The sequence below is a fragment of the Dipodomys spectabilis genome, unplaced genomic scaffold (genome assembly GCF_019054845.1).
Source record: "Dipodomys spectabilis isolate Male_0828 unplaced genomic scaffold, ASM1905484v1 ptg000096l, whole genome shotgun sequence".
Taxonomy (NCBI): Eukaryota; Metazoa; Chordata; class Mammalia; order Rodentia; family Heteromyidae; genus Dipodomys; species Dipodomys spectabilis.
The window spans coordinates 12,290,916-12,304,966 of record NW_024870773.1 but is presented as its reverse complement, the minus strand read 5'-3'; the positions used below and the strand labels follow the sequence as shown (position 1 = coordinate 12,304,966).

At 36.4% G+C, this 14,051-nt stretch overlaps 1 protein-coding gene across 1 annotated transcript in view; it reads left to right on the top strand.

Annotated features, from left to right (window-relative positions):
• The window catches only part of Plxdc2 (plexin domain containing 2), a 388,918-nt gene that overhangs the window by 286,350 nt on the left and 88,517 nt on the right, over positions 1-14,051 (top strand). Inside the window, exons 6-7 of the mRNA XM_042685982.1 lie at positions 559-677; positions 11,291-11,390. Coding sequence (XP_042541916.1) covers positions 559-677; positions 11,291-11,390 — 219 coding nt within the window. The remainder of the gene's footprint in view (positions 1-558; positions 678-11,290; positions 11,391-14,051) is intronic.

Genomic DNA, 14,051 nt, shown 5'->3' with positions numbered 1-14,051 from the left:
TGTTACTCAGAAAGGAAAATTCCCATTAATATGAAGGGACTTCTTCAGAGGGGAGAAGAATATAATTCTAAGTAGGGAGAGACATTTGCAAGTCTTTTATAAATGGGCCTAGTTTTTCTGAATATGTACCTTTCTCAAATACTTTCTTCAAAAGTATTTGAAGTTCATTGAATCAATCCACTTGGCTGCATTTTGAAAGCAACTTACAGCAATGTAAGCCCATAGTAGCCATTAACATTAATGAAATTCCTACGGCAAGATTCCTTCACACTGAGTTGGCTCAATATTAACCTCAGTATGAAGTGAGACACACACACACACACACACACACACACACACACACACACACACACACACACACACACACACACACACACACGACCCAATTGCTCTTTCAGTGGAGGAATTACAATTAACCGTAAAAATTGCAATGGTATACCTACTGGATTTGAAGGCTGGATAAATGCTTCTGTGACTGCTCTCCCCAGAACTGAGAGGTGTATTTGTCTCATTGCATTTTTGTTGTTGTTGTTTTGTTTTGGCCCTCGGCAATGGCAGGTACTGCACTAGTTGTCCAGTGGGACCATGTACATCTCCAGGATAATTACAACTTAGGCAGCTTTACGTTCCAGGCAACTCTTCTCATGGATGGACGCATCATCTTTGGGTACAAAGAAGTAAGTGACCTTGACCATGACCCCTCCCTGCATGTGCCAAGAACAGCATATCTCCTTTTTCTTGTCTACTGTGTTATTTTGATTAATAAATGCACTTCTTTATTTTTAATCTCCTGGGTGACATTTACAGTAAATTTGGGGAGAACTTTCTTTTGGGACATACACTGGTATCATTTACATTGACCCACAAATTCTGTAAAATTATGGAATAATTACATTACAGTGAACAACTCTAAGAAAAAACTTCCACTTTGTATAAGTTTTTCATCTACAATTGAATATTTATTTATTTTTTTTTAAATTTTATTTTATTTTATTTGAGAACATACTGTACAGAGGGGTTACAATTACATGGGCAGGATAATGCATACATTTCTTACCAAGCATTGCAGCCTCCTCCTTTGTTTACCCTTCACCTCCCTTCCCAGCCTCCCCCCTCCCCCCCACCCAAACATACCCCCCCTCCTCCCCCCCACACCGACATTGTAAAGCTGGTTTTGACATGACATTTTGTACTTCTCATTGTTGCAACAGGTCCACCTGAATCCTTAAACGACTTGTTTGTCCCCATCTCCTCCACATGTTATACTGACATCAAATATAGTGAAAGCGGGGGTTACACTGTGGGGGAGGGACATACAAAGCAACAAAGAAATAATCTTATAAATGCGTTAGAAACACCATGCATGAAAGAAACAAAAACATTAAAATACATATTTGAGGGTTCATTTTCCTAACATCACATTCTCTGACTTTTTCCGCTTGACTCATACCTATACTAGATATTGCAAATAAGGGAAACCATGGGACCTATGTTTCTTTGGGCCTGGCTTACTTCACTTAATATAATTTTTTCCAAGCCTTTCCATTTCCTAACAAATGGGGAAATGTCATTCTGTCTGATGGAGGCATAGAATTCCATTGTGTATATATACCACATTTTCTTGATCCATTTATATCCTTAGTATTTTTTAGGGCGGTAGTGTTTTATTGACTTCTGCAATGGTTTTTTTTATTCTGATTCCCAAAATGTAAATGAACCTGAAAACATGAATAGTTCAGTGACTCAATACTGAGAAGCTCAGTAAGTCACTCCCACAACAGTTGGCTAATGGTTATTGGAAGCTGACAGGAAAGATTAATTAGTGCTGTAAGTGACAGAGTGAGAGGACTTCTTTCCTTTTTAAAATAAAACGGATGGGGCAGGGAAAGTAGCTCAGTGGTAGAGTGCTTGCCTTGCATGCATGAGGCCCTGGGTTCAATTCCTCAGCATCACATAAGCAGAAAAAGCTGGAAGTGGTACTGTGGTTCAAAGTGGTAGGGCGCTAGCCTTGAGCTGAAGAGCTGAGGGACAGCGCCGACGCCCAGAGTTCAGGCCCCACAACCAGCAAAATAAATAAATATATAAATAAATAAAAATAAAACTGATAAAAATAAAGAATAAAAACTTCCTAAATCATAGCCTTAAATGTGTAGAATGTTTAGACTGGAATTACAATGTGCTTGATTTTAAGCTCATTTGACAGTGCAATTAAAAGCTACTAGACAAAGAATATAGGAATCATGTCCCAAATACTAGAGATAGGATTTTTTTTTCAGGCAAGCAGTACTTTTGAGAGAAATCCTGACAAAGTAAATAAATAATGGTATTATTAACACAGGTTAATGGGTATTTATAATAATATAAACTATGTATTCTTTTCAATTGAGGGATTATCTTCTCTTTGGAGAAATGAATCCTTGATTATTAAACACAAAATGTTGATAAGGAAATATTTCATATTGGTCAAATCTCCTGGAATGTAATCATAAAGTAAGAGATGGCTAAATTTTAACTAAATGAACCAATTTTTAAAAATCCAACAAGTATACTAGATCTTTTTACTCAAAGAGAATTTCTGTGTGAAGTATCTTTTCACTTAATTGGGGCAATAATATCAATAGGATATTATATGGGGTGTGTCCTGAATTGCATTTCTTCTTCCAGGGCTATGTGTTGCTATCATAATCCACTGAGTTCTTTTATCATGTTTCCTGCAAGTGGAGATAATAGTTCTCAAAAGGACTTATTTGCTTATTCATTGTAATCTAGTGCAAAAAGAGCACTCACCTTTAGGAATGTCAATATTCAACAGATTTAGGCCGCAGTAGTAAAACTTCATGAATGCCCAAGGTCACTGAGTCTATGGCCTTAGAATTCACCCACTGTAGACTTTGTCAAAACAGATACTCTTTTTCTTATTACGGTTTCTATCTCTCTAGCCTTCACTATCAAAATTATCATCTTTATTTAGATTGTTCTCAAGGGGCCTCTCACATTACAGAACCAAAAGTAGGTTCTCCTTTCTTCTGAGTTGGCACTTTAGTTTTCCTTTCCTTCACTTTAATTGTTGAACATTTGCTGGTTTCCTGTTTTGTCATAGGCAGTATTAAGATGATAGGCAGTTTGATATTGTCTTACTTCCCACACTGTGGTCCAGTAGAACATCTTCTGCCTGTGCTCAGAGTTCAAAGAGCTCATTTTTATTTGCCTTACTCCCCTTTTCTGTATCCTCGCCAGAAAGTAATTTCTTCTTCTTTTTCATTTCTCCTAGTAATTATCATGCAATCTATTTTGCAGGATTTCTATCTGTAAATTTTTGCTAAAATATGAGGCTCTTTGCATTTGAGAAGAAGATGCTCCTGGCACTCTACAAAGTATTTTTTAAAAAATCACATAATAGCTGGGCACCAGTGGCTCACGCCTGTAATCCTAGCTACCCAGGAAACTCAGATTTGAGGATCACAGTTCGAAGCCAGCCTACACAGGAACGTCCGTGAGAATCTTATCTCCAGTTAACCACCAGAAAACCAAAATGGCACTGTGGCTCAAGCGATACAGCACTCGTCTTGAGCTTAAGAGCTGAGGGACAGCACCCAAGCCCAGAGTTCAAGACCCATGAACGATGACAACAACAACAAAAATCACATGATAGTATAAAACAGCACATTGCATAGTCAGTTATTTTGCAAAGTGCTTGCACATGCATTATTTGTTTCAACTGTTCGACAATCTCTGGTGTCCGTAAAGTTTTAAAAAAAAAGTGTTCCACAAAAATTTCTCAACTTAATTGTGGAGTTAGGTAACACATGATTCTTTATGGCTAAGCAAGCTGAGAAAGATGAGGATTTTTTTTTATATGTGAAATTTAGAAAATCAAATTCTTATTTCCTATTCTGTTAATAACTGACTGCAACCCAAGAATCTGAATCTTTATGTTTTTGTTTACATTGCTATTGTACACTCAGAATGGTTTGTCTGATTACAACCAATATGGACTAAAATTTTTAATCTATTAATAATTTAACAAAGAAACCTTTACTCTCAATATTTTTCAATAAGAGTAGAGGAGGTTTAACGTTAAATATCTTTGTGTCTGACATTGTCTGTCCTGGCACACATCGTCAATTAGAAGTGGCACCTTTCCTGACCTGTTTCTTCTCTTTTCACTTGAAATTTTGAATTTGCAGTCACTCTGCTCTTGGTTTGAATTTTCTGTTACTCTGGATTCACACTGGGGAAAGATGTCATTTTTCTTGTATGTATTGAAAATATGGTGACTTTTATCTACTTCCAGTTCACGTGAGAGGCAAGGATGATCATCGGGTTAGGATAACGCAATTAAAAACAAAAAGACTTATAATATTATTGCATGGGGATGGGAAGAAGTAATGAATAATGGAATCTGTCGGTTCTATTTTCTTAGTTAGGCACCTTACCATCTTGTTGAACAGCAAATTTTATAGAAGGTCCCTATAGAGAAACTTCACTTTATTAAGTAAAACCACTTCTTAATCCCTTCCACCATTTGTACTAAACCTAATGTTCTTTAGTGTGACGCGCATTGCTTCCATGGTAACAGGTTAGCTAATAAATCGTCCTTGCCTATAACTTGTAGGTTTTAATGGGGCCCTTAATGCAGTTTTTAAATTTCTTCAAAGACTATTTCTCTTATTTAAACTATAATAACCCAGAATTCATAGTTGTTATGCTGAAAATATTAAAAGAGGAACACATAAAATTTTAGAATTTATGGGAACTGGATAATTCAAGAGAGAAAGAGGCCAGAAGAGACTCAACAATGAGCCAGCCAGCATCAAAGTACCATTTGTCCCCATAGTTACTGTTGTATGGATGAGAATGCTTGAGATATATTTGATAGATACAGATAAATAGATAGATAGATATAACATTAATATATATTATAAAATACATAATGAATATAACATAGCCATGTAATATGATGCATATATAATACACATATAATATAGACCTATATTTATAATGGAATATGCATATTTTATATATAACAAATAAAACTAGAAACATATAATAGACAATATATGATATATATTTCCTAAAACCTTTATAAATCTGCATGTAGAAAATATATATGAATGTAAGTGTGTAAAAAAGCATTATACACATGAATTTTGTGTATTGTATACCATATAAAATTGAAAAACCTAAATGGAATAAAATGCTGACTACAAACCCTGACATATTTTAAGGAAAAATCTCATGAAGTTCTACCACAGCATTTCCCTGTATTTTAAACATAGGAAGCAATAAAAATTTGCCTACATGCTCTATTAGCTCAAATGGGTTTGCATGCATGAATGTCTTTTTTTTTAACCTTACATGAGACATCTCTTGACATGTGAACTTTACTTTCCATAATGTTAAAAATGGACACATGGAGTGGTTCTCACTGTATTAAGTTCCAATAACAAATACTAGAAGTAAAAATAAATTAGTGATTCGTGTGGCCAAGTAGAAAAATCAATGTTGTGGTGAAAGATGGAAGTTATTTTTGAAACGAGAAAGCTGTTGCTGATGTTGGCTCTGCCTTTAGCAGTATCTGTCGTGCTGGACGATGGATGTGATGCTGCCAGTGGCTTTCCTTTGCCTTCAATAAAGATAGACGTTATGTCGGAGAGTGGAGGTTCTTGCCCATTATCAGGCCATAGCCTGTCTCCTTGCCCTGTTGTTCAAGGAAGGCTGTTTGTCCCTGAAGGATCTGATGCACTCATTGCCTCTCCCACCCCAGGGTGTAGAGTTTGTAGAGTTTCCTTCTCTTTCTAGTGTATGTGCCCAAGCTGGACATAAATAGGCAAGCTCACTTAGCTGATTGTGCACCCAGAGAAAGCCTTCACTCAAGCCTGACTCTGTAGCCAAGACACACAGTGGGCCTCTGCTTCACTGACTTGTGTTTTAGGAAGCTCAGGTGACAGTTTGTTGTTTTGGTAGCCCGCCATCCTTCACACAGATGAGATGCTGTCTGTGTGCTTGAACAAAGTTACCAACAACTCAGTATTTGAATATATAAATGAAAGACCTGTATTTTTATTCTTAAGACATCAGAAGTCCTGCAGCACTTGGCTTGGATCTTGACCTGGTGAAAAATGGATTCTGAATAGGCTCATCCCATTTCTCCTTCACAAATTTCTTTTCTCATATTCTAAGCCCACTCTGAGTTACATAGGGATGAAGTTTGCAGGCGCTCTTTGAATACAGGGACTGACTTTGCTAATTGACTACATTCTGTTCTCTGACTCCTTTGAGACTTCCCATAGGATGTAACTGTAGAGTTGGGGAATGGAAGTCACGTTATAATTTTTATTTTTTTATTTTTAATTTTAGGTTTTGGAGACTAGATGTCCCTATGTACTCATCAAAATCAGCATTGTTCTGTCTCAAACTAAGATTATAGTTGTACCACTGCTAACATCTTGCTCTAGTTTGCTATGCATTTTACCTTTTGTTTGTGGTATCCAAATTCTGTATCCAAAATTTTGTATCCTGATTTTATTTCACTTAGCTTCATATTATAACCATCTTCTTATGCTATCAAAATTCAACATGAAGATCAATTTTATGATGGGATTCCCTCTCCTGTTTCATTGATAAGCACAATTAATATGTCAAAAGAAAGAGATTGCAGATGTATACTACACAGCTGGTTTGTTACAAATTTGCCTTCCAATTATGGCTCATCTCTGTTTTTAATCTCATCCATGATCGAGTCTATTGCTTAATACCTGGAACATGGAAGACTTGACTACTTGATGCTAAAATGAATTAAAACATTGTGTGAAAAATCACATTGAATATTTCACATTAAATTTAACTGAAACTAATTCTTTGCCCATGTTGTTTGTAGGCAACTTGGTTATTCATGTTTTTGACTCGGTATGTTGTTTTGTTAAAAAGAGTTTGCCTGTTTACCAAGTGATACAGACACCAGGCCAAACATTTAAGGAAAAATAGGGTAAGGAAGTTAGGGTGGAGTGGATAAAGAGGAGTAAATGGGCTAGAAAGCTAGGGCTATTTGTGGACTTTGGGTTTGTAGCATGAGGCAGCCAGATACCATACTGTTGATTAGCAATTGGACACAAGATGAGTTTAAAATGATTCTTTTCCAGCTCAGTTCTGGTGGGTTTGAATCACCCTTAGGACCTTAGATACATTCAAGCTCATGCTGAGCACCTGTGCCACCTGGAATTTGCAAGGCAGGGCCTGTGATAGGAATAAATCAATGTTTGAATGAGGGTTACAGGGCAGGAAAAGGCAGGGGAAGAAAAGAAAACCCCAATGCCTGGCATTGCAGCAGCCATGGTCTTTATCTCCTTCTTTTCAGGACAGACGTTAAAGCTTATATTTTAGGTACAGTGAACCCTGAGTCCTGGAGACATTGATAGACATAGCTGTGTGCAGAAGGAAACAGCTTTTGCCTTTGAATCTTCTTTCCAAGGCCAGGGTGCTCTGCTTGCCTGAACTTGGTTTGCTTCTGATAACTTTCCAGTCTTTATTTTGTCTAGCTATGATAACTCCTTTTTTGTTCTAACCTTACTCTTTATCTCAATAGAGCATTTGTAGGAGAAAAAAAAGTTATAACAAATAATCAACTGATGGAATTTGAAAATAAAACAAAAGTTAAAATTCATTTCAAAAGGGGGACTCAGGAATGCATGTGTAAGACAACAGCAAAGTGTTTCTTTTTCTTGGAGGGGGTTTGTATTGGGCTTTGAACTCAGGGCCTTTACATTTGCTTGGCAGATGTGCTACCATTTGAGCCACACCTCTGCCCTTTTACACTTTAAGCAATCTTTCAGATTGTATCTCTCGCTTTTTGCCCAGTAGGCCTGAGATTGCAGTCCTCCAATCTATATTTCCCCAATCGGTGGAATTACCAGCTTGCACCACAGTGCTAGGCTTGTTTGTTGAATGGGTTCCAACTAAATTGTGCATTAAGCTCAGGCATGAGCCACCAGGCTGGGACTGGAATTATATTCTGCCTGGAAACAATGCTTCTTTGCACTCTGTCCTATGAAAATAATATACTTCAAAAGGAAACAGTTCTCAAGAATGCAGAAAGCAAATCACAGAGGCCCAGTTAAAAATTTTAGCTTTGCTTTGATCATGAGAAGGCAGCTACTACAGGCACTTACTGATAATTTAAAAAAAAACAAACTCATTGCTCAAAAAACAAAAGAATTTCTGTACTTCAGAGTTTTTTTTTAATGTGTTCAGACTGGCTGAGTTAGAGGCATCTTGATGATGAATTTTGTGTATAGCAAAGGCAAGCTACAGCTACCCATAACCACAGCCTTTAGGGTTTTGACATCTCTTTTCATCATCAATTCACTGACTTGAGTGCCTCATATCCTTATTAACACAGGCTCCTTTGTGGAATAGACGATTATGACAGTACAACACTCTAATTCGTGTGATACTTTTGCCCAGTACTGGCTATCATTATCAATAGTTTGTTTACAAATATATTCACACACTTTTCCTTGATATTGGAGGGAAAATAAGTATTTCACCTTAAATGTGACGGTTAGCATGCAACCTAATTCATCTTAATGAATTTTAATTCTGGACATTACTCTCGGAAAATTCAGCCAGATTTTGATTTTTCTCTATTTCAGTGTAAAAAAAAGTTATGGCTCAGAATAAGAACAATATCGCAATATCACATATTCAGGCAGAAATATTTTCTGTCGGAAATCTTTGAGGAAGTCTGGAGATGTTCTTGTTTTCTTTGCTAATCTTTGGCAATAACAGGCATTTAAGTTATTTGACATAAACAGGATTTTCAATGCCCAGGTTGTAGTCACTACATACATGGCTTTGGTATATGTGTACAGCAACACAGGACATGGAATGTTCATGGCAGCTCAGGTGTCTTATACCTGATGGACAGACTAAGAAAATGTGGTATATACACACAATGGATTAGTGTTCATCCATAGATAGGAAAGCCATTGCGTGCTTTGCGAGGAAATGGGTGGAACTAGAGATCATCAAGTTAAGTGAAGTTAGGCACATTCAAAAGGAGAAAGGTCACATGTTCTCTCTCATATTCAGAATTTAGTATTAAAAGATACATATATATGGATGTGCATATATAGAGAATGGAACAGCCTGAGCATAACTATGGCACTGTTTTGAGAGATGGTAGAAGAGAGAGAGGGAAAGAAAATGATAGAGGTGGATAATATCAAAATACATTGGATCTGTGCATCAAATGGCACAAGGAAGCTCAGAAAGTTGAGTAATAGTGAGGTAGCGGGGATTGAGAAAGAGACTGCGTACAATATATGTATATGTGAAATATCACAGTGAAATTTCTTTGTGCAACTTAAATACACTGAAAAATAACTGGCCAGAATATACAATAGGTTCTTTTGGAAGGCAGTTACCATTGAGAGTGGGTGTAGGGAGGGAATCAAGAGAGCGAAGAAGGTAGAATATGGTGAATGTAGTTTATTGTCATATATAAAAACAAGAACAATGAAACCTGTTGGACTTGTTTTCAGAAGGAAGAAGAGAGAATGAGGGAGAGTGATCTAGTGAATTTGATCAGGATACATTGCATTTGTGCATGGAAAGGGACCCTCCTTTCCATGGGACCCCCCCTTTCCAAGGGACCCCCCGTTGGACAACTAACATATGCTAATAAGAGTGTTTCTGAGAGAAAATAAATAAAAAAGAAAAGATTCCAGTAGCTCCTAGAGAAAACAGAGACATGGAAAGCTTTTTGTATATTTTTGTTTCAGTATTTAAACAGGACCAAACACCACAGTTTTAGTACTCTTAGCCTCTTTCTCATGAAACCTTACTGTATTTTAAAGAAAGCATTTGAAGCCAGTGTACTTGCCATTACGTTGATTATCCAGAACCAGCCATTGCTCTCTCGACTTTTTCTACCTCTGCCCATTTGGGTCTTAAACTCTGAACTGTCTAGGTTGTTCTCTGTGCTCAGAGCTGAAAATGCCCTTCTAATAGAACAGTGTGAAGTCATGCAACACTGCATTTCTCATGTAATGCACAATGAGACCAGAAATCCTGTTGCCACCATCTTTATCAAATCTATGGTGTGTCTTGATACTGTCATCTATTTCTACACACCCAGAATCCACCTCTTCCTTGCTGATGTAGAAGTCATGTGTCTCTTATCCGGATAATTTGGATACTTCCTAACTACTTTCTCTATTTCCCTTGGACCCCTGCAGTCTTCATAACTCAACAGTCAATGTGTAATTTTTCAAATGGAAAAGCATTCCTTTCCTCTACTTAAAACTCCAAATATCCATGAAGTTTTCTTTTTTGATGGTTGGTTTTGGGGGGCTTTGTTTGTTTGTTTATTTACTATATACAATAGGCTGGCCTTGAACTTATCCTGTAGTTCTAACTGGCCTCAAATTCAAAATCCCCAGTCTCCCAAGTGTTGAGATTACAGGCATGTGCCACTATGCCTGATTCAGTCTTCCTGTGTGTTTTGGAATAAACTCCAATGGCATTGTCATGGCTTACCAAAAAACAAAACAAAACAACAACAAAAAACCCTCTTCTTATGATCTGTCCCCATTATCTTGTACCTACTTATATGCAAACATTTTAGAAGTGCCTATCATATTCAGATCTCTGATTCCTTCATTTAAATTTAGCATGTTTAGGATGACCTATAAACCTCATAAACCTCTCAAGAGATGCTTCACCAAGTATAGTGTACTCCAATATGCATTAACAATTGCCAGGCTAAGCTGTATATTAAATCAATCATAAGTGACTAATACTATTCAGTAATCAACACGGTGATGGTTAAATTTATATTTAGCAGTGTACTTATTTCTAAGATATTTTTAGCTCCTTGGGAAATAGATATTAAAAAGTAATCTAGGAAAACAATAAAAAATTTTAATCCAGGGATTGCTTTCCTCTACTTAAAATTCCAAATATCCATGAAGCTTTCTTTTTTGATGGTTGGTTTTGGGGGTTAAATGTGTAACTTGTAGCACTCAGCATCAGATTCTCTGAAAGTAATATACATTTCATAGCAAATAGCCATCTCTGCTACCAGGAGCTCTTTCCTACCCTTGAACTCCTGTAGTAGACTGTTTTTCTGAGTTGTTGTAAGTCTTCCTTTCATAATATTTCCTGCACTGGATCTAGTCCCTCATCTCTGATAGCTGGTTTGGCTCACTAAGAAAGATGAGAACCATCCCTGCCACCATCCTTGACTGATGTTCAAATCTAACAATCTAATCTGCTTTTTCTTTTCTAGATTCCTGTCTTGGTCACACAGATAAGTTCGACCAATCATCCAGTAAAAGTGGGGCTGTCAGATGCATTTGTCGTTGTTCACAGGATCCAACAAATACCCAGTACGTAGAAGCGTGACTGCAAAGTATGAGCTTTCTGTACAGGTGCATAGACAATGCCTAAGGGCACCAGTCTTGGGCTGATGTCACTGAGGAAAGAATCATGTATCTGATGGATGCTCATGACATCTACTAGTTGGTTTACAACTACTACTGTGTTGGCTGTCTCCATTATTCTTTTTTTAAAATTTTATGTTATTGCAAAGGTGCTGTCCAGAGGGGTGACAGTTGCATCCATTACTCTTGAACTGATAAATGTAGGTAACTGAGATTAAATAGCCCATCTATGGAATACTTGGCTTGGTTGAACCAAGATAGTTCTTTCATTAATAAGAAGAATATAAAATAGTGATCAATGGCCTGATTGTGTATTCCTTTCCATATTTGTCTTTTTTCAGAACCAAGAATCATTTTATTTTCAACTTAATTTGATCTCAAAGGGTAATATTAGTGAGAGCAACATAATGATTCTTAAGATAATTCCCATTAATTCACTGTGTGAACTGCAGGGAAATAATGCACTAAAACAAAACAAAGTTTTTAAAAATTGAATTATTATTCCGAAACTTGTCATAGCTAAAGCACTTTCTCTTAGGAAAAAAGTAGAAAAGAAGAGTGAAAAATAACAAGTGATTTCTTAGTGTTTCTCTGGGATACATTACCAGTAATTAGAAATAAATATAAGCCAATCACTTCTAAAATTCACATTACTTTTAAAGCATACATTAAAAAAAAGCTTTAATAAATAGCAACTCCTTTGTACAACTACTTAAAGATGATAATAATAATAATGATAAAAGAATTCAACTACTTCTGAAATGTATATTTCAAAATACAAGTCTTTATGCTTTTATGATCTGGCTTGACCCTCTAAGTTACACACATTCAATGTTTATTTCCATATTTGTTTGTTCATTTAAAATTGAGGAGAAAAAGGAAACTATGGTCCATTTTATGTTTTACATGTGTGTGCAAAACTTGGAGTTGAAAGGGAGATGAAAGAAAAAATGTAAATATAGGCAAATGAAAATACCATTGAAGCTCGGTCTACCAGGGAAGCTATGATTCTCTCTCTATTTTATTTAAATTATTGTTGTTGATTTAGTTTATTCATATTTTGTAAATTCCAAAGTATGGGTTACTTTGGAAAGCTGTTCATCATAGTAGAATGTCAAACAGCTTCTGGGAGTATAGCTTAGTGATAGAATGTGTGCTAAGTATATAGATGATCCTTGATTCAAACTCAGTACCAGAGGGAGGGTGGAAAGGGAAGAAAAGAAGGAAAGAAAGAAGGAAGGAGGAAGGAAAAGAAGGAAGGAAGGAAGGAGAGAGGGAGGGAGGGAGGGAGGGAGGGAGGAAGTACTGGAGGAAGGAAATGAGGGAGAGGGAGAGAAAATGGAAGGGAGAGAAGGAGGGAGGAAGGAGGGAAGCAAAAAGGAAAAAAATTAAAAATGTAAACTGCATTTGTTTTGAGCAGTTTGGACCATGTAAATAACTATCTTTTAAAGCTCCTGCTTTTTAAACCTCCTTTCCTTGAAAAACAGTCTTGACATAAGTAATGGGAGAATTTGTTTCCCATTTGTGCTTATTTTCAAGCAAGAAGTAAAAACAGAATACATGTCAAGATTAGGTCATTTCTTTCCTCTTCTCTCAAAGTTTTTTTTTTCTTCTTTTATTTCATTCTAATGGTGGACTTAATTTATCTCATGTGTCTGATGTTTGGTCTTGATTTGAGCTGATTCTATTTAATTATGTCATCTCTCAAAAGCAGCAAGTAAATGGAGTGGAAACTAGACTTTTCAGAGCAGTAAGTGGCTGGCAACATTATAAGGGTGATCATCCTTTAGAATGGCATTTGTATATAGCAATTCAACTTGAGAAAGAGTGTGTTCCCTTTATTGCATTTCTCCTTGTTAGCTGAGAAATTGTGGGAGGTAATATTCAAGGAAATTGTTAAATCAAAGCAGATTTTCTAGAAACTAAATTACAAGAGAACAAAACAAGGATATATTAGTATGTGTCGACAACAGAAAGGCCACTTGACAGAACTCTTAAATAAAAGGCTGAGTTCCAGAGAGTCAGGGTTGGTTCCTGTTTGAGGGGGACTTTCTCACATTCTTCTTTTCAGAGGTGTTAAATAGAGCATGACTTCAGTCAGTTATTGCACAAGGTAAAGGAAATGCTAGTTTTCGTGTATTTGTTGCAGCCTTTTATTCCTGGAAGAATTTTATTTGCCACTCACTAAGGAGATCACATTGCTAATCTGCTATATTATTATTTCCAGAAATAGGCCCACCAGAATACAAAAGCACTATTTCTTTTACAAATATATTTTAATGTGTATTAATTTAGTTTGTTCCTCATGACGAAATTATTTTGACTTGTCAGGTTTGCAAAGAGAAAATATCCTTCCAGATAAAATTTTCATTGAATAAATTTACAAAATCCATATGCATTTGGAGACCAGTTATGTCTAATATTTGGGATCTAATATTCAACTAAATAATTGTATGCCAAATAATAGTTTCAGAGGAAGGCTTTTCTTCAGCCTGTATGGAACAGTAACCCTACTTCCTGTTGACTTTCTTTGTTCAATCCAGAAAAAAAAAAGATTAGTCAAGAAGAATTGGAAGTTCTAAGTCTCAAGTTCTCCCATCTCTGCTG